Genomic DNA, 24729 nt, shown 5'->3' on the forward strand with positions numbered 1-24729 from the left:
TAGAGATACCTGGAACAGGGGGAAGGTTTGCCCGTGCTCATCTGTGTGCTGGGGGGTTCTCCAGCCTGCCTGCCCGCTGGTGCCCAGCTCTGTGAACGGCAGATCCCAAATATTGTGAACCCCATCAATCTTCTCACGACCCTGGCAATAAATATTTGCACGGGGGCTGGCGGAGCGGCGGTGCCCAGGGAAACGCCTGCCCCTCCATCTGGAGGGGCTGAGCAGACGCTTGGCACGGCCGGCCTGGCACGGCCACAGCGCGCCTGGGATGAGAGCCCTGGCACGGGCTCCCCGGCAGATTGGTGCCATCTGCCTCGTGCTGCAGCCAGCGGCGAGGCTGGTGGGGGGAGATAAGGGGCTGCCAGGCGGTGGGAGACGCAGATGCTGGCACAGCGTGGGGGTCCCCGCCTCCCCCCAGGTGCTGTCCGCTGGCGGAGACATGGCCGGGGCTGCCAGGAGCTCGATGCCACCCTGGAGCCCACTGCCTGCTTGCCCTGGACACCCATCTGCTCCCACCCCACTCGGCCTGGGGGCTCAGCTGGGGACACTGCCAGGAAAAGCTCACAGCAGGGCAGAGCCCCGACCCCTGCCCCGCTGAGCATGATGGCTGGGAGGGGGGGCAGGGAACCTCAGAGGGTGTGAGGGGCCAGCACTGCCCCTGTTCTGCCTCTCCCCCGCTCTGGGAGCCTGGGGGGGATGGGGTCCAAGGATGGGAGCTACCAGCGTGGGAATGCAAGGACGGGGGATGCAGGGATGGAGATACAGGGATGGAGGCACCACGGTGAGGGTGCAGCAAGAGAGCCCGTGGAGGTGGGGAGCACTGACGGGAGGGTGCGGGGGGGGGCACTGTCCCCCCCCACTGGCTGCTGCCGTCGGGAGCTGCTGGGAGGAATCTCTCCGTAATGCTCCGAAGGTCCTGGCACCATCGGCTGGGGAGATTGATTACCATTTTACTGCAATGCTTTTGACTTTCACCAGCGACCTCCGAGCTCCCCCCCAGCCCCCCCGCCCCCCCGCCGCACACCCAGCTCTGGGCTGCAGCGCCGTCCCCTCCCCCACTGCGGTGTGCACAGCCCAGCCCTCACCCAGCCCCGCACCCATCCCGCACCCATCCTGCATCTATCCTGCATCCAGCCCTGCTCCCATCCTGCATCCATCCTGCAACCAGCTCTGCTCACATCCAGCACTCAACCTGCATCAAACCCTGCTCACATCCCCTGCCCTTCCCGCACCCATCCTGCATCCAGCCCTGCTCCCATCCCGCACCCATCCTGATCCTATCCCGCCCCAAAGGTACCGGGGGTGGCGGTCGTAGGGCTGGGTGCAGGATGGGAGCAGGGCCGGTGCTGCTCTGGGGAGGGCCCAGGCGCTCAGCTCTCCCTGCACCCCGCGGCCATCCCCGGGGCCGGCAGGGCCGGGACGGGGCCTCCCCCCAGCCCGGCACAGGTCGTGCCTCAGTTTGCCCATCCCGGGGGCACGGAAAGCCGAAGATAGGGGGAAGAGCCGAGGGGCAGAGCCCGCCCTTGGCATCGGCCTGGGGGAGCCGTCCGGGCGCTCAGCCCCTGCCGAGCTGCCCCAGACTGCGGATGGAGAGCGCAGGGCCGGGGGCTCCTCCATCCCCCCCCTCCCTGGCGTTGCCAGAGCAGCGGCTGGGAAATTGTGCTGACATCGGCAAAACCGGGCGGCGGGGGCGGGGGAGCGCGGGCGCACGTGCTCGGGCTGATAACGGGGGGCCGCGGGGGCTGCGGGGAGCCCGGACTGCCCGGCCGGGGGGGCCCTGCGCGGGAGAGACCCTCCCAGGCCCCTCTCCTTAGGGCTGGGGATGCTGCGGGTGGCTCGGGGGAGCGGGCAGGCAGGTGAGAGGAGGCAGGAGAGGGCAGGAGCGGGCAGGCGGGAGGGAGCAGGAAGGAGGGAGGAGGCAGAATCAGGCAGGAGGGGGCAGGTAGGAACGGGCAGTGTGCCGGGCAGGAGCAGGTAGGAGGGAGCCGGCAGGAGGGAGCAGGAGGGCAGCGTGTCGGGCAGGGAGAAGCTCACTGAGCCCACAAGGCGGTGGTACAGTGATCCCCAGCACCCCTCGAGTGCTGTCACCAGCCTGGCCGTGCCATGCAGGGTCCCATCGATGTGGTGGCTTCTTCCGTGTCCCTCCCTACCTCAGTTTCCCCACCAAGGTGGGAGACCAGAGACCCCTCCCATCAGCCACAGCCTGACAGAACATGCCCACTGTGGACTGGGACCGGACCATGCCGAGCACCCAGCACCCTGCAGCACCTCAGGGGTCCCACGCCATTGCTCCTGGCCCATCCTGGTCCCCCTTAACCAGGGGCAGAGCGACCTTAACAGTGAAAGTGAGAGGCTGCCAGGCCTTATCAGGGAGTATTTACAGCCGCTGTGTTCCCAATTAGACAGTCAGGTGACTGCGGCTGCTGGGGACCCAGACACCGGGGTCAAGGTCGCCGGTGGGGGGGTGAGGGGTGGCAGAGGGGCAGCCACCTCCCGGGGACAGCAGCTGGACACAGCATGGCCAGGGAACCTGCTGGCATGGCACCCCAGTGAGGCACACCAGGTGGCATATGGGGACCCCCTTGCAGATGCAATAGGGGTCCTGGTCCCTGCCTTCAGCTCGGCCACTGTAGGGCTCCCAGTCCAGCATCAGGGTGCTCCCAGTTCAGCCCAGTCCAGGGTACCCCAGCCCAGTGTGACACTACACCCCCAGCTGAGCCAGCACAGGGTGCCCCCAGTCCAGCCCAGTATGCAGCAACGCCATGCCAGTCCGTACACAGCATGCAGCACCCCAGTTAAGCCCAGTACGCCATCCCAGTTCAGCCCAGCATGGCCATGTCTCAGCCCAGTACATGACACCCCATTCCCGGCCCAGGTGCACAGCACACCCAGAGCCCCCAGCCTGCACACTGGGCCCCCCCACTCCCGGCAGAGCACCCACTCTCCCCAGTGCCCTGCTGGGAAGCGGCGGTGCCAGGCCCCGTTGGGTCCCACGCTGCCCTGGAGCGGGCGAGTCACGGGCGTGGGCACAGCCGCGTGGTGCTGGCAGCACACGTGCTCACCCGCCGGGAGACACGGCCGGGCCGGCAGGTCCTGGCCGCACACGCGTGTGCAACCACACTTTGTGCCCCGCACCAGCCCGGGGTCCCACCTGGGCCCTGGGGCAGGGTCTGGCCCTGGCTGTTCCCTGCTGGAGGCTGTGTCCTCGCTTTTCCCCAAAGCCACGAGGGCCTGGTAGTCCTGCCAAGCCCCTCCCCTGGGTAGTGGGGGAGGTCACATGCCCGCCCTGCCTCAGTTTCCCCAGTGACACCCAGCATATCCCACGGATGGCTGGGCAGAGCGTGTGCCCACCATGATTCACAACGCTGGCACCTGATTTGCTGGCACTGCCGGCATCAAGGTGGCCTCTGTGGTGTCACTGTCTGTCCCTGGGCTCTGGCCAGTGCCAGGCAAAGAGCCACCAGTCCCACGCTCCCCCTGCCGTGGTGTCAACGGGGGTGGGCTCACGGGGCCGGGGGGCATCACCAGGCGCTGTGGGCAAGGGCAGGAGGTACTGCCTAGTCCCCGCTCACCTGGGTAGCCTGGCCTGGCCACAGGTGGCCATAAGCCCCTTGACTGTCCCTAAGGCTGCAAGTCACCGACCCTCCTGTCTGTGAACCAGCCCTGCGCAACAGCCCAGCCCTCACCCGGGGTCACACAGCATCTCCCCTGGCCCCTTGTGCACCTGGGGGTGCTGGGGGGTTGGCAGGGTCTGTGGGGGACCCCAGCTGCTGCCAGAGCGTCTGTGCCAGCATGTCACCAGCCAGGGAAAACAAACCTGCCCAGGTAAAATACCTTCTAATGAGCTTTCTCTTCCAGCACGCAGGGAGGCGACATGAAGCAGTGCTGAGGATGGCGGCTCAGGGACCCAAACCGAGACCTGCTGCCTGCACCGCACACCGTGACTCAGTTTCCCCCTTTTGACCGACAGCTTTGAGAGCAGGTCTGACCCTGCTTGCTGCAATGAAAGCAGCCAGTTCTCCCAGCAAGTCCATGGGACTCCCAGGCAGGTGAAGGGCCGGGACCAGCATCTCCTCAGGGCACAGCAGGAGCTGCCCCCACCAACATTATCACTGCCCCCTCCCCAGACGGCCTCGCTGCTCCTGTCCCTGCTCTGGCATTGAGGGGTTGGCACTGTAGCCCATGGCAAATGGGCACTGCTGGACCTCTCCCAGCTCCAGCCCTTGGGGATGCAGCAGGAACAGGCTGTCCCTTCCCCGCCCACGCTGCCCACCCACTCCCCTCAGCTAGGCGAAGGATGTGGGGTTAGCTCTGGGTTTAACCCCCAAAACTCCATGCTGGGAATGCTCTGAGACAGGAGCATCCTCAGGGACCTTTGCCTCCTCCTCCTCCCAGGCAGCTGGGATCAGTCCTGGCTGGGGGAGAGGGGCCAGGGTGGGGGGCACCCACCCAAGAAGCAGTTTGGAGAGAGGGAAGCACTGCAAGGTCTGCAATGGGAAAGGCATCCAGGAACAGCGTCCCCAGCTGGAGATGGGGATGGGACAGACGGGGAGGGAAAGCTAAAACAAACCCCCCGGAGCCGGCTGTGGCAGGGCACAGCCAGACTCTGCCCTGCGGGCAGACGAGCACCCACCTCTCTCACGGACGAAGTACGCCAGGTAGAGGTCGAGCTCCTTGACAGAGACGCTGATGTGGTGGGGCTGGACGCAGAGGATGGGGTTGCTGCACTGGCCCGACTTGACCAGGCGCTCGCCGTCGGTGCTCTCCAGCGGGATCCCTTTGAAGAGGATGACCATGACCAGGTCCAGCCGCCACACCTTGTCCGCCTGCCGCAGGCAGTCGATGCGGCGCATCTTGCCTTTCTGGTCGGGGTTGGAGAGGACGCAGCACGAGGGCTTCTTGCCTGTGATGGAGAGCACGAAGTCCTCGCGGCACTCGGGCCGGATGTCCTTGCGCAGCTTGGCCAGGAGGCGCGAGGCCCATTTCTGCTTCACCTCCGGCTTCTCGCTCAGCAGCTCATCCTTCACCGCCCTCTCCTCATCCTTCGTCATCCTCTTCTCATGCTTCTTGAAGTACTTGCGCTTGCGGGCCTGCAGGTTGAACCAGGTGTAGGCGAAGGCCCTGACGTGGGGGAGCAGCGCCTCAATGAAGGGGTGGAACTCATCCTGTGGGAGCAGAGGGAGAGGGGGTCACTCCTGGCTGATTCCCTCCAAGCTCCCTCCCGGGGTGGCTGGGGAGCCCTGGGGACCTGCCAGGCTCATTCCCACTGCGTCCCAGTGCAACCAGAAGGAAAAGATGTGGCAGAGGCACATGCCCACCAGGGATGGGGATCCCCTCACCACACAGCAGGGTTATCCCCATCCCAGAAGACCTCCATAAATCCCACTGGCTGCAATTTTCCCGGACCAACAACCCGCTGGGAGTGGCTGGGCCAAATTGGAGCCAGCAGTGCCACAGGGGGACAGGCACCTGCACAAGGGCGGCCACCTCAGCAGCACCTGGACCCTCTCCCCTTCGCAGGATCTGCATGCCAGGATCTGCTCCCACCAGGTGCAGAAATCCCACCTGAAATCCCAGCTGACACCGTGCCCACCGGAGCCGCTGTGCCGGCGTCAGGTGCTGCCAGACCGCGACACCCCAGTGCCGGGTCCCCCACGCCTGCAGCATGCCGGGTGCTCCCGCTTGAGCTGTGGGTGCCTTGGACCTCTCCACTCCCTCTGGACCAGTAGAAACTCCCCCAGTTTGCCCCAGTTGCAGCCAGCCCGGCGGCTGGCGCCTGGCCCGGCACACAAGGCGTGCTCTGACTGCCTTTTTCCATTTGGCGAGCGCTGCTGGATGAGTCCGGCCCCAAAAAGAAAACAAGGAAAATGCATCCCCCTCGCTGGCCCCTCCTTCCCGCATCCCATTTTTTTTTTTTTTTCCAATTTGGAAAATCAGTGCTTCCTGGCTGGGGCGGCCCACAATCCCACCATGGGATGGAAAGGTGTTGGGAGCCTTCCTGGTGAGGAGCAGCAGAGCTTGGAAAGCAGCAGGCAGAGAGTTGAACATCCCTGTGCATAGCCAAGGTGGCACCAAGCTGCTCCCCAAGGGCAGGATTTGGCCCTTGGTGTCCCTCATGACTGTGGGGCAGAGGAGGAGGAAGGAGCTCAGCTGGATTCCTGCTGCAGGGTGTCAGGGCTGGCAGGGGCGGGGCTGGTGACAACTGCCCCTGCCTGGGAAGGGTGCCAAGGGCAAGTGCTGCTCTGGGGTGAGGAGGTGGCCATGGGCAGTAGCTGGGAGAGGACAGGGCCGTGGCTGTGGGACGGGGCAAGTGCTCCAGATCTGGCCCCACTCATCCCAGAGCAGCGATGCCATTCCCTGGCTGAAGCAGCTGTGTCCCAGAGTGACCCTTCCTGGAGGGAACAATGTCCCCTGAAACAGGCTCCTGGCAAGGATCGGCCCCATATAGACCCTGCTAACTCCTACTTGGTTCCCAAATCCAGCACAGATCCCATTAACCCTAAAACTCCCACCCCAGCACAAACCCTGCCAACAGCCATCACAGGTCCCATGGCACAGCCTTGGGTGTCCCCTGAACCAGTGACCCCTACACAGACCCTGCTGTGACCTGGCACAGGCATCCCAGTACAGACCACACTGTCCCTGACACCGGTAACTGCCAGCCCCAATCCCCGGCACAGCCCCGCTAATCCCCTAAAAGTCCCAGACACAGGCACAGACCCTGCCACCCTTGGGAGACCCCAGCCCCTCTCTGAACCCAGAGCTGTGACCCCACAGGTGTCCCTCCCATGCCCAACAAGGGACAGGGGACTGTCCCCTCCCTGGAGAGCCCATTGCACCAGTAGGGATCCAAATCTGCTGGCAAGCCCCTCCTAACCTTGGGGACCCGTCCCTGCCCAGGGGACTCATCCTGCCAGAGGAACCCCTCCTTGCCTGGAGGACCCGTCTCTGCCTGGGGGACCTGTCCCCGCCGGCTGCTCTCGGGGCGGCCACAGGGTCTGGTTCCCACTTCCCTCCCCAGCAGCAGCCGCTAATTCAGTGCAGCTGGGCAAGGGCTGGGCATGTGTCTTAAATCAGGGAAGAAGGTCAAAGAAAAGTAAGACAGGAGCCGAAAAAAGCAGCAGTGAGTTCCAAAAACAATACTTGGCCGGGGCGGTGGGCGGCTGATCTTCCTTGGTGGCCGGTTATTCAGACGAGCCCGACAAATTGCTGCCATCCCCTGGCCCCGCCACCCTCCCCAGGCAGCCGGCGGCAGGGCTGGCCACAGGGCCGGGGGGACACCACGCCGTTGTCCCCATCCCTGCTCTCCCGCTTGGGAAGTGCCACCCCAGGCACCACTGCGGGGAAGCGTGGCAGGAACCAGGTTATCCGGGTTGGGAGAGGCAGCACCCGTGGGTGCTGCTTGTGCTCACCGTAGGAGCCGGGGGTGCTCGGTGCTCTGCCCCGGGGTAGCAGCAGCAAGCCCCGGGTTTTGTGCCCTCCCCCGCCACGGTGCCGAGAATTTGCAGTTCTCACTCGGACCCACAACTGAGACTCTCCAAAAACCCGCTGCGTGCAGGAGCCCCTGCAGCCCTCGGTGTCCCCGGAGCCATCGCAGACCCCCCTTGCCCGGGATTACGGCAGGCCGGGAGCTGCACCCAAAGCCAATCAGCCCCTCGCCAACTTTCCCTCCCGCCCGGCTTATCCCGCGCCGCGATGCCGCGGTTAAGCTGCTTTAGCAGGGCAGGCGAGGGCGGCCGGGGGGCACCAGGACAACCACACGGGAACGCTGCTGCTGGGGGCTGAGGGGACACGCTGCGGGACTTGGGCACCGTCCCCAGCCTTGCAGCCAGCGAGCCCCTCAGCCGGGCACAGCATCCCGGCTGGCACCAGCCAGCTGCACACCGGATCCACTCGGGAAGGCGAAGGCAGGGATGCACTGTCTGTCCGTCCCAGTCCCAGATTCGCACCCCGTTCCCCCCATCCAGCAGCCCGAGTGCCGGCAAAGGACTGGTTAAGTGTTTCTCCTGCTGTTTTCCTTTGCGGGGCTGGGAAGCAGAGACGTGCTGCAATACCCCAGACGAGGCTGCTCCCGGGGCATTTCCGGATGAGAATCTGGCAGCAGAGACTGCCCTTGGGCCTCATCCAGCCCAGGCTTGTAAAGCCCTGCAACCGAGGCAGCAGCACGCCTGCGTCGGGTGCTGCCGGCCCTGCTCCGGGCCCCCCTGCACCCCCTTTCCAGGGGCTGCTGGAGCGCTGGCTTTCCGTGCCAGGTGCTGTGAGGGGAAACTGAGGCACGGGTCAAGCCCGGCTCTGTCTTGCGGTGGAGTGGGGAGAGGAAGGAGGGATGCTGTGTGTGGAGCTGGGCATACCACGGAGGATTAACTCCTCCGCAGCCCAGGGTTTGGCAGCGCCAGGGAGTGGGAAGGGGCACAGCTGAGGCGCTGCCTCTTCCCCTGCTTGTGCCGCCGGCTCGGCAGCACCGGGGCTCTGCACTCCGGGGACCCTCCACCCTGGGGCAGGGGGGATGCTCTGTGCCACGCAGGGACACAGCACCTGGCACGGGCACCGCGGCATGGGCTGGCCACCCTCCGAACATCCTCCGCTCCAGCGCCTTGTCCAAACAGGTCGGGCTCAGTGAAACAGCCTGAATTTTCCAATGAAAGAAAAAAAAAAACCAAAAAAACCCAACGTTTCCTCAGGAAATTCCCGAGCAGTTTTCACGGGGGAGGCGCTGGGGTGAGGGGCGGAGGAGGAGGAGCGGGACGGGAGGGGTCAGACACCTCGGCAGTCGGTTTTGCTCCCCACCAGCACGGCCTCGGCTGCGGGGAGCAGCGGGATGCCATCCCCACCGCGGGCGGGGCGCGACGCGGGACAACCTCGCTGCACCGCAGCCCTGCAGGGACCACACAGCGTTTACTTCATGAAAGGATGCTCAGCCGCCCCTGCAGCAGCCACACACCTCCGAACCGCTGCCGGCTCCCACGGCCGCCGCTCCTGCCAGGTCCCGCTCCCCGCGGCCCTGCGAGCCCGGGCAGGGGCTGGCAAGTCGGGCGCCGGGCTCCGTGCCCCCATGGGAAGCCTCGGCGCGGCGGCAGGGAGGGGATGCGACTACAGAGGTTCCGGTAATCCTGAAAATCCCTGTACCTGAAAGGGGCACAGCGGGAACTTACTTTCCCCTCGCCACAGCCCGCGGATGCCCTTGGCGTGGACCGCGGAGCCTCCAGTAGCCGCTTATAACTGTTCGCCGAAGCGGCTCTGGGTAATGAGTTAACCTGGTAATGAGACCTGTTGCCGAGACAGATGCAAATGATTGGGAAGTGCTCATTAGAGGGGATGGAAGGAGGCACTTAGGCCCTGAAAGGCACCCAGCCCTTCCCGGGGCCGCCCTGCACCCTATTAGAGCCCATTTTACAATAATTGCTCCAGAGGAGGAAATCTATTTGGATTCATCATAAAGTATTTATTAACAAGAGCTTATTCATAATTTCTGCTGCTCGCCGGTGTGGCGCGGCCGGGCGTCCCGGCCTGCTCCGCATCGGAACGCGGCTTCCCCGGCCCGGGAGAGCGGCAGCGCTGCGCTGGGGCGGGGCGGCGAGGGGGCCCGGGGGCACGAGTTGAGGCTCCCAGGGGAGCTGGCCTTGCTTGTGCACTCCCGGCCCCCCGACATAGCTGCCCGTGGGGCAGAACACTCTGTCGCAGCCACGTTCCCCCCCCCAGCTCCTGGCTGACCCAGCCCCTCACTTGCAAAACCCCTTCTGCAGCCCACGCCGGGGCACAGAGCCTCGGTGCCCAGGGCATCTGGCTGGCACCCCTGGCACAGGTGGAGGTGAAGGCAGGACACCGTGCAACCTCCTCGCAGCTCCTGTCTCCAGACCCTGTGGCTTCTTTTCCCCCGCAGAGCCAAGAGCATCCCCCAGCCGACATCCACACATGGCTGGGGGCTCTGGGTGGGCTGGACTGTTCCCACTACGGGTTCTGGTGGAAGAGTGAGCAGAGATGCGGCAGAGAGGGGCTCCCACCCCACATTTACTGCTGCGATGCTCAGCCCCGCTCAGGACCAGCCCAGGAGGGGGTGGGCGGGCTCGTACAGCCCCTGGTGCTCACCACGCACCCGGGACCGCGGTGACGGCGCGCCCCTCACTGAGCCGCGCTGGGGTCCCCACACCTGGCACTGCCCACAAACGCCCCGCCGGGTCCTCTGAGCCACCCTGGAGCAGGCAGGTCCCCGCCGCCCCCGGGTGCCGGGCCGGTGCCCACCTGCCCGCGCCTACGTGCCGGGGCGGGAGCGGTGCCGGCGCTCGCCCTCGCAGGTGCTGCGGCTGCGAGCGGGGGCGCGGGGAGCGCGCCGAGGCCGCGGGTCACAGGAGGCCGCGGCGGCAGAGAACCTGCCAGTTGCTTTGGAAAACAGCAGGAAGAAAAGCAGCTCTCTTGGCAGCCCCGGGCTCCGGTGCCAGCGCTGCCTGGGCCCCCGCCAGCCAGCACAGCCCGCCCCGCAGACGGCAGCTGGGGGTGGCCCAGGTGGGATGGAGCCGGAGGGGGCTTCTCCGGCGGCATACTGCGTGCCCCGACACCGTGCCCAGCACCGCCTCTGGTCTGCTTGCGTGCACCCCCACCCCGGCAACAACTGGCACTGCCGGTCCCCGGGTTTCCTAAATGCACCCCAAACTGGGGAGCAGCGTGCCCAACGTGCAGGGAGGGGTACGGATGCGCCAGGGATGCTATCCAGCAGCAACACGGCTAGCACTGGGTGGTGGAGGAGTCAAGAGGGTCCTGGTGAGGGAGATTCGGTGGTGTGAGAGCCCAAAGCCCCTCGCTGCCTTCCTGAAGAGTCACTTGGACTCCCCAGGTGCCTCAGTTTCCCCAGGTGCTGTCTGTGCGCATCCCCTTTGGGGTTTGGGAGCCGACGGCTCAGCCACTTTCCCAGGGTGACCCCACCTGCCCCCAGGATGAGGTGCTGCCTTTCCAAAAATAAGGAAACTGAGGCACGTCACCTGCCAGGCCAGCCCACAGAAGAGGCAGGATGCGACGGTGGCTGCTGAGATCTGCGAGAGGTCTGGAAGCAGCACCGGGGGGACCAAGGAGATGTCCCCTCATCCTAGGAAGCATCCCGTGGCCAGCAGCACCAGAGCCACGTGGCTTCCCAGCCGAAACTCCCCTGGGGCTCCAAGGAAGGGAAATATTTTATGGAACTGGAAAAAAAAGCTTTGCCAACGGGTCCTGGCTCTGCCAGCTCCTCCACCCTGCCCTGCCTCAGCGCGGGGCCCTGGGGGTGGCCCGTGCCCACATCCCTGCTTCTGGCACATGGCAGGGGCTGTGGTGCCCAAGACCCAGCGCTTGGCCCGTCCCAGATCCCAGGGTCTCAGCCTGGGAGCTGCCAGGGTGTGACCCAGGGACGGAGGATGTTCCCAGGAGCACAGAGGGAAACTGAGGTAGATGTGTTGGGGCTGGCAGCACCGTGTTCGCTCTGGGGAGGAGCCACCACCAGAAAGGGTCCCTCCAGCCCCCCAGGCCGGGCTCAGGGCTCTGAGCCCGGTTTTAGCCCCTGAAGCAGGAGGTTTTATTTCCCTCCCAACGTATTTTTAGCCCTGCCTGCTTTGTCCTGGCCTTTCCGAGGGGGATTAATTCCCCCCCATCACACACCATTAAAGGTGTAGGGGTGCAGAGAGGTGTCCCCAGCTCCCTCCTGGGGGTGCCTGCTGGGGGAATTGGCACTGGGGGTATCTCTGCACCCCACGATGGGCAGTGCTGTGATGGGCTTGCGGGGCTCACTCCGCTGCAAATCCAATCCCTGGAGCAAGTCAGTGGCTAAAAATAGCCCCATCCTTTTGCCGTGGAATCGGCAATCTTGCAGGAGGATCGGCCAGCCCCGGGCCCTGGAGGTGAAGAGTTCATGGCTCCCCCACAGCCCCAGTGCCTTTGCTGTGCCATGGATGTGCCAAAGACTCAGCCCCTCCTCCAGCATCTCATCGGCTCCCTGGGTGCTCAGGACAACCTGCCAGGACCCTCCACAGAGAGATGGAGAAACTGAGGCACGGGGTGGTGCCTGGAGGTCAAAGGGGCTGGGCGTGTCCCCGAAGGGTCACCTCTAAGCCTGGCCAGGCCCTACACGCCGAGCACTGAAGGATGGGACTGGTTCAACGGGGTGGAAGGGGGGGTGTTCATCCGCTTTCAGCAGCTCAGCAGAGCCTTCCTGGGGAGATTCAAAGGCTGAGCCCGGCTGGGTCCTATTTCGGGAGGGTTTTGGATGCCTCCCAAGCGACAGAAGTGGGTGGGGGCTGACCTGCACAAAGGGACTCTGTTCGGAACGCTGGGCTCCGGCGGTGCCCGGCGCGGAGGCCGGTGGCTGCGGCCGGTCCCCTTGTCCCCCACGTGATGGGTCAGCAGCCCGGGTTGGGGCAGGGGGCGAGTGCTCTCCTCCCGTGCCGGGTGCTGTTCCCCACCTGGATGTAAACTGAGGCGAGGGCGGGACTGCCCTTGCCTCCCGGGCTGCCGCTGTAACCGCTGAGTGACACTGCCATACCGCGGAGACGGCCGTGCCAACCTGCCTCGTGACGTGGGCTCCAACAGCCACCCGCCCTGGGCTACTTGCCCAGGCTGGCCCTGAGCCATCCCCTGGGGGAGTCCAAGGTCCCCCGGTGGGGTCGGGCGCTTCGGGAGCCAATACCCCAGTCACAGCTCCGTGACGGAACAGGAAAAAAACCCTCGACAGGCCCGATCCCACAGCTCGATGCCACTGCAGGGCACACTGGGGTGCCAGTGTACCAGCACCACTGGCCCTGGGACTGGTGGCCCTCCTGCACCACCTCACCCTCCCCCCGCTGGCCACCTCAGGGCCTGGGGGCTCCAGAAGGCTCACGGGGCTGCGGTGCCGTGACCAACCCGTGCACATTGCACGCTGCCCGCCGCACGCAAAGCTCTGAGCACCCATGGGCGCTGGCAACAGGGACCATGGGATGGGACTGAGGTCCTCACCAAGGTGATGCTGGGCAAGCTCCAGTCCCTGTCCCCACATGGAATACAGCGGTCACGGCTCCGCCCCGGCTGCTGCTCTCCAACCAATGTGACTCCTCTCTCCAACCAATTCCCCACCGCAAGGCGAGGAAGCTGGTGAGCGCGTCCCGGTTCCCTCCGGCGGTACCTCAGGATGCGATGCAGTCATCGTTAATGCATCTGGACTCATTTATGGGGATGAGAAAATGTTTCCAGGTTTCCCACAAAGTCCCATTAAGATCCCAGTCCCACTCTATTTTTAGTGCCCTCATCAACAACGCCTTCCCCAGCCACCCCGGCGCTCCAGGGCCCCATGGGGCTGGCGGGGGCACCCTGGGCACACGCCTGCCTGGCTTTGTGGGGAGCTGAGCTGCACCCAGACTGGGGGGCTGGAGGGGGCAAACCCTGGCCCTGCAACTCCCTGAGCCAGCAGCTTTGCACCCATGGGTGCACCCTGGGGGTGGGGGGTGCCCCAGCCTGGCTTTTGCTCGGGAGCAGAGGAAGAAGGAAACGTGGTGGGGAGGAATGGAAAAAGCCACCCCAGGTCACTGCGTCAGCGGAGGCTGCAGGACCCCACTCACCACGGAGGATGGAGAGTGGCTGGGTTTGAGCATCCCTGCAGGTGTGGGGTCACAGCCCGCAGCACCAGATTGTCACCTGGCGATGGTCAGTGGCTGGCCCAGCCAATCCATCCATCAGCAAGCCCCAGCGCCCTGGCAGCGTCTCTTCCCAGGCAGCGGGTGCCCACAGGGCTCTCGGTGCAGCTGGCAACGGCACGAGGATCCTGCCCTCGGCGCTGCGCCCTCCCGGGCTATCTATAGCCATGACCTCAGCGGGAGCCGGGGCAGGACCCGGCCGCGCATCGTCCCTTCTTGGCAGGGCCACCGCCTCAGCCCCCACCCGGCACAGAACTGCCGCCAAGCCGAGGCTTTTATCCCGTACGTTCGCTAATCCGACGGGATTCGATGTCAGGGGCTGCCCACGGGAGGCTCACAAAGGCCGTTTCCAGGGGTGCTCAGCCAAGCGATGGAGAACGCCAGCCGGGAAGGGCAGACGGCGGTGCTGGGTGTCACCGCGTTAGGTGACAGGGTCTGACCCCGGGGGCTGGACGGGAGGGAATGAGTGTGACCCGGCTGCGAAGAGGTCGAGCAGGGGACGTCCTTGCGTAGGCAGGGGTGACATGAGGACAGCCCGCAGCTGCGCCCCGCAGGCGTCGGGGTCACAGCCTCCCGCAGAGCCGGGGGTCGTGGGGAGGACCTGCTCACTCTGCGCCGGCTGCCCCGGGGGAAGCGGGGAAGGGGTGGCCCAGAGGAGGGGAATTTCCCCGGCTTTTTTCTCCAACAAACTCCTTGGCTTGTGCAATTAGAGAAATTTGTTTAACAAACTCCCGGGGGAGCGGAGCGGGAAGGTGGGGTGGCGCGCGGCCAGGGCGCTGCTCACACAGGCCCGCTCCCTCCCCGCCTGCGCCTTTGATCAGCAGCGCACTGCGCCGGGGGACGGGAGCCGTTCCCCCTTGGCCAGGGCCACGCTGTGCCACGGAAGTGCCCCGGCCCCTGCGGACACGCTGCCCGTGGCAACCCCTTGCCACGCGTCCCCTCAACTGCTGCTTCGCAGCCCCCTCGGCTCATCACCCCCATTCCCATCGCCCCCGTTCTCGCCGGGGTGGCACGACCCTGGCACCCTGCCACGCTCAGCCTCCAGCCTCGCGGGCCACAGGTGCGCACACGTGTGTGCCCCACCGTGCCCGTGCGCGGCGCAGGCTCCGGGCGCGCACTCGCCCTCTCGCTCCCGCTCTCTTTCTCATGCGATGCCATTTCCATCAAAAACCCTTTACTCGGCACTTTTCCCCTCATTGGTATTCACGCCGCGCGCTCGCTGTCCTGGCGCACAGGTTACTAAAGGAGATTTTGCGGCGCAGCGTGGCGGGGGTCACATTTCAGCCCGCGCCGTCTCGCTTTCCCAAATCGCTGGGCAGCAGCCAGGGCCGGTGGGAGGGGGTGCAGGATCCGACACATCACAGCTCCCGCCAGGCAACCGTGGGACCAAGCGGCCTCGTCGCCTGTGGCAGCGGGGCGAGGCGGGCTGGCGGCGGCGGCTCTGCAGCACACAGTGATGGGTGGCTCCCTGGGGACAGCCAGCAGGTCACCGGCGCTCGCTGTCCTCCCCGCAGCCCCACGTGCCTGTGCAATGTGGGAGCAGCTGGAAAAGGGGGTCTGAGCAGAGAGGGGGGCACACACTTGGTGTTGCCACCAGCCGCCAGCACCCAGATGAGCCCTGGGTGACATCCACCGTGCCCCTGGTGGGTCTGTACGCCCAGGATGGAATCCTAGGGCGAGGAGGGAGCAGTGGGGCCTCTCTTTTTCAGGGCTGGTTTGGGGAAAGGGGAAATGTCTGGGTGGAAAATCAACATTTCTCCCTCATGGGCTTTTTTTTTTTTTTTCCTTTGAAAGCAAAAATATTTCTTGGTTTTTCGTGATCAGAAACATGTTGGGGGTTTTTTTTGGACAACAGCCGGTCAAATACCGTTTCCCCGTGAAGGGAATGCAGGGGCCCTTTGCAAGGAGAGTGAAAGCCTTCTTAAAAAGCAAGATAAAACCACCGGTTTAAAAAAAAAAAAATCCACCTGGCTATGGACTTGAATAAGCTCCCAGGGAAGAGGGGTCAGCAGGAGGGCCAGATCCCAGTGTTCCCGTGCCAGGCAGTGCTGCTGGAGCGGTGGCGGTGGTGGGGAGGGCAACGTCCACGGCAGGCAGCCTGAAGCCCAGACCTGGGGATTTCGCCCAAAAGCTGCTCAGCACTGGCTGCTGGCCGGGGAAGGAGGATTAATGCGCTTTTAGAGCAGTGGTGAGTTAACCAAGAAATCAATCCTTGGCAGTGGCTGGCCCCAGGTCCCCCAGCGTGTGAGCGCTGCCGCACCTGAGCCACGGGATCCTTTCCCAGCTCCTCTCCAGGACTTGGGAAGCGCCGGGTCTTGGCGGCCGGTGCAGGGCGTTGGGTCCTGGCCAAGCTGGCACAGAGCGCCCGGCCGCGGGGGATGCCTGCCCAGGGCCGACGTGACGGATGGCGAGCCCAGCCGCCCGCCCGGGTGCGAGCCAGGCCCTGGGATGCCCGGGGGTACCCTGTGCATCCCCTCCCTGCAGCTGGCACGTCCCAGGGGTCTGCATACCCTCCTCGAGGGTGAGATCTCAGGGTGTCTGGCTGCCAGGGCAGGGAGGGAAGCTGAGCTCAGACTTTTGTCTGCACCAATTTGGTGCATCCAAAAGAACTTTGGTACCGAAAATCCACGAGGATTTGGCACTGGGCACTCCTGGCCCACCATGAAGCTTTGCCCCGCTCAGACTCAGCCCCACCGGCAGCCCTCAGCCATGCTGTGGGGACGTCATCAGTGATGCCACATGATCCTGGCAGGGCTCAGCACCCACTGATGCCCTGGCTGCTCCCATCGCCTTCGCCACCCTGCCTCGACCTGCCCGGCACACCCCAAGGTGCTGTGGGAGAAATCCTCTCCCCATGGGTCCCTAAGGAGCACATCCCTGCCACCCCAGGGCCCTGCGTGCACTTCCCAGCTTGGGTGCAAGGACTGATGGGGACAGGAGCCCCCCCAGCCCCCTCCCAGGGGCAGCCATCCCCCTCAGAGATGCTCAGTGCTGGCACTGCCATCCCTGCGCAGAGGAGCCACAGCACGGCCGGGGGTGGCAGGCAGCGTGCCAGCCTCACAGGGAGGGATTTTGCCTCCCCCACAACTCTCCTTCTTCCCCTCCAGTGAGGGACTCTGGGGATGCTCCCCATCACTGTCACCATCCCCGTCCTGCCACCAAGGGCTTGGCTTGTGGCTAGAACAGGTGCAGGCACAATGGCAGTGATGGGGGGACAATGGGCACCCCTTGGGCTGCAGGGAAGTGTCCAGGGGCCAGGCACAGGGATGGCTGGCACAGGCAGCATCGGGCAAGGAAGGCTGGTGAGCAGACAGGGCAAGCTGTCCTTGTTCCAGGGCTGTTCCGGAGCCCTGCCTTGCAGGGACCTGCCTCCACCACCTCCAAAGGTGGGAGACACTGTCCTTCCCTTTCCCTGTGAGTCCCAAATCCCTATTCGGGGTCTCCCCGCCATGCACAGCCCTGCGTCGGGACAGATCCCTTGGTGCCACCGTGGCAGTTCTCCCCTGGGCTCTTGAGCTCCCCATTCCAGGGCTGCCCAGGGCTCCTTGGGGAGCCGCCTTTCTTGCTCTTTGCTGTGCCTTGATAAGGGCAGCGTGGCTGGCTGGGCTGGCCCTTGCCATGGTTCCTCTGCCCAGCGAGCCTTGCCATGCCAGCACTGCCCTGGCCACAGCCACCCCTGCAACGGGGGAAAACCGCCGGGTCAAAACAGGATCAGGCTATGGCTCCCAGCATCCATCCCCAGCCCTCCCAGGCTCAGGGGAATAGAAAAGCGCCAAAGGGAGCTATTCCCAACTGCTCCAAGAGCTCCGGGCAGTGCTCTGGGCTCTGGCAGCTGGGCTTTGTTCAGCAGTCTGCAAAGGCGTGCGCACACCCGCAGCGCTGGCCACGCGGTGGGATCACTCCCTGCCCTGGCACGGAGGGAACTGCGGGCACGAGGGACCTGAACCACGGTCAGGGAGGGAACCGTGGGCAGGGCAAAGCTGCCCAGGGAGGGGAGGAATCGGCAGGTACCTCGGAAAGGGGCGGCTGATTTACTGCACGAGGCCCCAGACAAGTTCAAGGTGATGAGGGGGAGAGCGGCACAGCGTGAGCGCCGGCCAGCAGCCCCTCGTGCAGCTGGCTTTATCCCATCCGCCTCCCCGCATGCCCATTCCGGCCCTCCGATCCAGCTGCAGAAACCTCACTGAAAACAGGATCTGTTGTTTCCCGGGCGAGGATTTAAGATGGGATCAGGCAGGAGCAGCGGGTGCAAGCAGCGGGGCAGGGCTCGCCAGGGCAGGCGGGCACAGCGCGGCGGGCGCCGCGGGGAAAGCGAGGATCTCCCGAAGGTTGCATTTAAAGAACAGCCTCATTGTTTTTCCCAAACAATACTCAGCAGATGGGAGAATTGAAAGTGTGTTGCAACCTTCCCTCTCTTCCCCCGCCATGCCCGGCTTGCTGCTCCCATCCTTTGGCAGACGATCTGAGCTCCCGGCTGGAAACCAGTTCGCCAGAGCTACTGGTGGAGGGGGCGAGCACCGGTGCTGAAAAATCCCGGCGCTTTTTGGGAAGGGGGCTTGCCAAAGGATGCCCCATGAGATGTGCCCAGCAGGCAGCTCCCCGCTCCAGCCACGTGCCTGGAGCAGTGGTGGCAGCCGAGTGATGTCTGGAGCCCGGTTGTGGCTGGAGAGAGGTGGGATCCCCTCGGATGCCTGGAGATGTGGCTGTGACCGTGCCACGTGGCTGCAATGCCTCTGGCAGCCCAGCTCCATCCCCAGGCCCTGAGCTGTGCCCGTTCGCTGGTACCGAGGTTTGTGCCAGGCCAGCTTAGCCAGGCGCTCCCCGACGCCCCTCGGATCCTGAGCCACTGACAATGGCACACGCGGGGGTCCGTGCCCGGCCGCCGGCTCTCGGTCAGGCAGCGCGGGTGCATTGCCTCTGCCATCCCAAAATCAGCTCTGCACCCCTAGTATGGAGCCTGGGAGAGGGAAGAGGGTCTCTGACCAGACCCTGGCGGGATGCCCGGCTTCCAACATTACAGCTGCCTTGGAGGCTGGTGCCCATCTCACCTCATTCCCATCCTGCGGGTACCAGGGTGGGGAGCTGAGGGTGTGCTGGGCGTACTGCCAGGTGCCAGGCACGAGCCAGAGGTGTAGGAGCATCACAAGTCACAAAACTTGCAATATTCCCCCACCAGATGTATCCCAAATCTCCCCCCACTGCAGATCCAGATCCAGGAGCCAAGGATAACCCTTACGGCTTTGGAAATCCCTTCGGCTCTCGGCAGCAGCTCCCAGGGGACACACGTGCAGGTCCCTGGCAGGTGCTCAGCTCCAGGGTTATTTTGGAGCCCGGGCAGCCGGACACTGCCCCCTCCCCCGTCCCGCTTCCCCGTGGGCAGGGTGAGGCCTCGTGCGTGGCGGCGGTTCCGGTGCCGCTTCCCTGCTAATCTAGGCAGCTCCCTCTTGACTTCCCGGCCTGTCCCTGAGGGGGACAGAGGTGAGCTGCGGGAGCGGGAGGAAGTCCCCAAGCAGGGACACAGAGCTGGGGAGGGCACAAAGCCACCCTCTTGCCTGACGGGAGACACGGCCGAGGCCGTGGCCAGGAGCGTGTCACGGGCGATGCCTTTGCCAGGGCTATTTTGGTGCCGCCGGGCTCTCCAGCTCGGGCCTGTTCCGGCTGGGAAGGGCGCCCGCCTCAGGGGTCGCCGGGGTCCCAGCGGCCGTGCCGGGCTCCAGGGGCTGGCAGCGGTGGTGGTGGGGAGATGCGCAAAGGCCGAGGCAGGGCGGCTCCCGCGCACGTTCCAATGTATCCACATCACCATCCGCAGCTCCCGAGCCCGGGCGAGCCTGCCCGCCGCGCGGGTGGGATGGGAACGGGAGCGGGAATGGCTGGGCTGGCGGCGGGGGACGACGGCTGGTCCCATCCGAGCCGGGCTGGATCGGAGCTGAGGCCGTGTCAGGGTGAGGGGGAGGACACCAGAGCCTTCCCCGAGCCCAGGCAGTGGGGCAGAGGATCCGTGGAGGAAAAACCAGCTCCCCTCCGTCGGCCAGGAGGAGTGCTGGGAACAGCACGGGTTTGTGAAGAGAAGGGCTCCTGCCAGCCCCGGCCCGGCCAGCGACCGCACGGCTTCCCACATCACACCAGCACTGTGAGCTGGCAACAACAGGCGCTGCCAACCCAGCACCAGCTGGAGACTGGGAGGGTTGGGAGGTGGTGGGACCCCTGGGAGGGATGGAGTCAGGGTGGGGAAGGCGGGATGGCAAGGAAAGGGAAAAAAAGGAACGAAAAAAAGAAAAAAAAAAAAAGAAAAAAGAAAAAAGGAAAAAAGAAAAGAGCAAGGAAGAAAAGAGCAAGAAAGAAAAAAAGAAAAAAGGAAGGGAAAAAAATGAAAAAGAAAAATAAGAAGAGAAAAAAGAAAAAATGCAAATAAAAAATAGAAAGAGAGAAGGAAAACATAGAAGAACAAAAAAAAAAAAAAAAAAAAAAAAAAGAGAAAAAGAAAGAAAGACAGAGAAGAAAATAAGCCAGATTGAGGTGTGACCCTTGCCAAGTCAACCACACGACAGGGAGCACCACCTCAGGGTCATCTGAGCAGCCCTGGTGCTGCCCACCCTGCCCCTGCCCGTCCCCTCACCAGCCTCACGCTGCGCCCGGGCAGAGCTGGGGCTGGACCCCGCACTGCCCCCTCACTTCACAGTGCCACGAGGGGACCCCCACGGACCCCCACGGGCAGCGGAGCCCAAGCCCCCGAGGTGGAGCCAGACCCAGCCCGCAGCTCCGGCCCGAGGGAGGGCATCTGGCAGGAGGGAATCTGGCACGGGCAGGGGGGTCCTGCAGCAGCACCCCCTGCCCACAGCAGAGCCCTCGTGGGGTGCAGCACGAGGCCAGGCCCGGAGCGGGCAGTGGCTGCCAGCAGGGAAGAGGTTACAAGGCGGGGAAAGCTGCCTGCTCAATAATTAAATAAATATCAGCGATCAATAAGCACAATGCAAAGGCAGAGCCGCAGTGGTCGTGCTGTGGGCAAGGGGGGGTTCCTGAATCTCCCCCCTGTGGCCATACCGGCTGTTGGGGGGAGATTTCGGGGACGCCTCGCTTGCCTGCACCATGGGCCCTGCCACGGCCACCCTGCCGCGTGCCGCCGGACCATGGTGGCGCGGCCTGGGGTGACACCAGCGTCCCCCTGCGCGGCTCGGGGCTCACCCTCGCCACCCCGACACCTCGGTGGGGACTGGCATCGCCCCTCGCCTCGGATACCGAGAGGGTGCCCCCCACATCCTGCCGCGCACGACCCCCCCTGCCCTCTCGCCCGCCAGCGCGGCGTGGCACGGCCGGGTGCACATTGTCCCAAAGTTGGAGAATTTTGAACAAAAAGCCTGTGCCCCCCCCACCCCTTGCACCCCACCATGTGCAGCTGGGCTGGGGGGGGAAGGAAAAGTTTCACGCTACGCAAGAGGCAGCACGGCCGAGCCCGAGCCTGCAGCGCCGAGCCCCCCCCCCCGGCTCCCCGAACCCACCGAGGACCCCCTGCACCCCACGGTGTCCCCCCTCACCCCCAAAGCCGGCGGCTTCCCCGCACCACCCACCTCTGGGCGCAGCGAACAAAAAATAAAACCCAAACCACAACGCAATCTTCCAACCCCCCCACGCCCCAAGTGAAAGTGAAGGCTGAAAAAACCCAAAAAGCACCAGAAACACCATAAAAAAACCCTGCAAAAGGCGAAGGAGGGGGACAAGAGGGGAACGCGGCTCCTCTGAGCAGCCCTGCACGGCCCCAACCCGCCTTTCTCTGTTATGATTATTTTTAGGGAGGGGGGTGTTGCTTTTTCTTGGGCTTTCTTGTTTTTTTCTTTTTTTTTTTTTGTATTGCAACTGTTAAAGTCTGTTGCGGAGAAAGGAGCAAATTGGGGGGGGACGCGGGGGGGTCCCGGTTACCTGGGTCAGGCAGAGAGGAGACGAATACATCCCGAGCCGTGCTGGGAAAGTGCCTAATTGCAGGGCTGAGACTCGAGGCGTAAAAGTTACTGAGTCATTTCGGAGGCTGGAGCAGTCCGGGCGTTTTTTCTCTCTCTCTCCTCCGGAGCGGCTCTGCGGGGCCGGGGGGGGGGCAGCCGGGCACGGGGGGGCGGCCCCGCGGGAGGGGGGGCCGAGGAGGAAATAAAAAGATTCCAACTTCCACCCCCCCGCCAAAAAACTAAAAAAAAACCAAAAAAAACCAAACCAAAAAACCAAACCAAAACAAACCAACCCTAAAAAAAAAAAAAAAATTAAAAATATAAAGCGAAATTTCCCCCCCCCCTTGGAAAATAAAGCTCTTTTTTGTTGTTGTTGTTGTTTGTCTGGGGGTTTTGGGGGGGGCGGTTTAAAGAGGCAGAAGGGTCATCCTCGCCCCGGGGGGGGTCGGGGGTCCGCACCCAGCCTGCAGGCACGGGCGGCGGGGAAGTTAGAAGGGAAGCGGCTCCATCCGAGACCCGGGCAGCGGAGAGAGAGAGGAAAGAAAGAATGAGAAAATGAAAAAAAAAAAAAAAAAAAAAAGACGGAAAAAAAAAAAGGAGCGAGGAATGAAGTGACGTTATGAAAAAAGCCCATCCCAAAATATTACATCCCATTTAAAGATGTAGGAACCCCCTTTGGCTCGCAGGGCCGAGGCGCTGCGGGGCGGGGGGGGGCGGGGGAGGGACGGGGCCCCCCGTGGGACAGCGAATCCCCCCTCGCCCCGGCGCGGCCAGCGCCGAGCGCGCCCGGCTTTGCGTGTTTTGGGGGTTTTATTTTTTATTTTTTATTTTTTTTTAACTCAACGGAGCCAATCCAGAGATGGGAGAGAAAAAACCCTGCAGATTCATGTGCAACTTCTGGGCAGCGGCCCCGGCGCGGGGGGGGGGGGGGGCAGTGGTGTTACCCCCCGCACCCAGCCCCGGCGCGGGGGGGCCGCCCCGCCGGCCCCGCGCTGCCCCCGCCGCACCGCGCTCATCCCGCGGAGACGCTCCTTCCTCCGCCCCCCCCCGCGTTATTTAACGACCGGCAGCATCGCGGTGCCACGGGGCGGGGGGAAATCGCCACGGGCAGCCCCGCGCCCCCCTCCCCCCCCAGTGGCTCCGGGGAGCCCCGCAACCCCCCCCGCACAAAGAGAGCAGGAGATTAAAAATGCGGAGCCTGCGCCCGGCAAACTCCAAACCGCAAGTTCTCACTCCGCACCCCCCCGGCCCCGGCCGATCGCGGGCGCTAATGACGCTAATTAGAGAGCGCGCGGGGAGCGCCACGGGCGGAACACAAAGGGGATCCCCGGGCACCTCCCAGGCCGGGGGGGCCGCGCCCCGCTCCCCTCCTGCACCGGGGGTCGCCGCTCCCTTCAGGGACCTGGCCCGCAGCGCGGCCGCTCCCGGCGCGGGGCCGCGGCTCCAGCGCTGCCTCTCTGCCCCCCAAAAAGAAGAAAACCGCTCTTTTTGGCCTTTTTTTTTTTTTCTTTTCCCCCTTCGGTGGGGACGAGCCCCCGCAGCGCCTCTCCCCGCACAACTGATTTTCACTCTCAACTTCTGCCGGCCCCCGCGGCCAATCCCCGCCGGGGGTTGGGGTTCACCCCGCACACTCCCCCCCGCAGGGACATCCCCGTCCCCGCGGGATGCGGCGGCTCCGCGCAAACTTGGCCGGGCGGGCCCGCTCCCCGCATCTCGCATCCTCCGGGGCGGCTCGGGCCGCGCCGCCGCGCTACCGCCGTGGCCTGGCAGGAGGAGAAGCGGGAGAAGCCCCGCACAGCGGGGCCGGGGGAAATGTTTTTATTCTCACATCGAGGACGGTGATTCCCCCCCTCCCTCCCCGGTACGGGCAGGGCGGCCCCGCGCAGCGCGGACTTGAGCGCGACCCTCCCGGGCGTCACTTCCAAGTTCAAGTCGGTGCGGCTGGCGGCCTCTCCGCCCCTTTTTTAGCGGCCATTTTCAGCTCCATCCAGCCCTCCGCGGGCTGCAGAGGCTCCCCCCGCACCGCGCCGCGACCTCCCCGCCGGGCGGCTCCCGCCGCCGCCTCCGCCCCCCGGTACCGCGGGGCGGGTGGGCAGGGGGAGGAGAGACGGCGGCAGCTTCCCCCCGCCCGCCCCCGCCGCCCCGCGCCCCCCCGCCCTGACACCGTATTAAACTGGCCCCGCCGCCCCCTCCCCGGCAGCAACTTTTGCTCGTGGGGGCACCCGCAAACACACGCACACGGGGAGGGGGGGGTGAAGGGGAGAGGGGGGAAGTAGAAGAGAAAACGAAAGTGTCATGGGACCTACCATCGCCAAGTGCAATTAACGGGCTCCAAGTTGCTGCGAAGCGCAAAGCAAAGAGGATGGATGGGCTGGTTTGGGATTTTGGTCTAAAACGTGTGTTTTCCACCGCGCCGAAGGAGGAGGAAAAAAACCGCTGCCCCGCGAAAGAATTAAAAAATTAAAAACCTAATAATAATAATAATAATAATAATAATAATAATAATAATAATAACAACAACAATGATGGTAATTATAATAAAAGTCCTCCGAGGCCAGCGGCAGAGCACAGTGTCCCCCGCGGGCGGTCACCCTCGCTCCGGCTCCGTCGCGCTGCCGGGGGCCATGCTCCGGGCGGGGGGCCGGGCTGCGGGGCGGGGGGCGCGGGGCGGCGGTGACGGGCGGCGGGAGCGCGGGGCCCGCGCCCGGCCCGGCCTTATGCGCTGCGGGGGTGGCGGGGCAGGGGGATGGCGGGGGGGGTGCGATGGGTATTTTTGGAAGGCAAGCAAAAATAATATTTTCTAAAAATTAAAAAAAAAAAAATTAAAAAAAAATAAAAATAAAGCCCGGGAGCGGGGCGGGCGGGCGGCGCCTACGGCAGAGCAGCGCGGGCATCCCCCCCGCGCCCCCCCGGCGCAGCCCCACTCCGGCCGGGCACGGCTCCTCCTCGCAGCCCGCAGCGCCCCGGCCCCATCGCCGCCGCCCCCGCCTCCTCCTCCTCCTCCTCTGCCTCCTCCCTTCGCCCGGGGCACCGGCGGCGTTGCGGCGGGGACGCTCCCGGTGCGGGGGCGGGGAGGGAGGAGGAGGAGGAGGGAGAGAAGGAGGTGGAGGAGGAGGAGGAAGGCTCCGGCCCCGCTCGCCCGGCAGCGCGACGGCGGCCCCCGGATG

At 64.7% G+C, this 24729-nt stretch overlaps 1 protein-coding gene across 4 annotated transcripts in view; it reads right to left on the minus strand.

The window, feature by feature from the left end:
- The window catches only part of NFIC (nuclear factor I C), a 45134-nt gene extending 20939 nt beyond the window's left edge, over positions 1-24195 (minus strand). For 3 of the 4 annotated variants that reach the window (XM_068997354.1, XM_068997353.1, XM_068997350.1), the window contains exons 1-2: positions 21543-21693; positions 4634-5165 (exon numbers count right to left, since the gene is read on the minus strand). In XM_068997354.1, the coding sequence (XP_068853455.1) occupies positions 4634-5165; positions 21543-21572 (562 nt within the window). In that variant the 5' untranslated portion in view covers positions 21573-21693. Of the gene's footprint in view, positions 1-4633; positions 5166-21542; positions 21694-23868 lie in introns of those variants that run through there. The other variant, XM_068997352.1, reaches the window with a different exon arrangement.
- Positions 24196-24729: the final 534 nt, after the last annotated feature.

Source organism: Aphelocoma coerulescens, chromosome 28, assembly GCF_041296385.1.
Source record: "Aphelocoma coerulescens isolate FSJ_1873_10779 chromosome 28, UR_Acoe_1.0, whole genome shotgun sequence".
NCBI classification, from domain to species: Eukaryota; Metazoa; Chordata; class Aves; order Passeriformes; family Corvidae; genus Aphelocoma; species Aphelocoma coerulescens.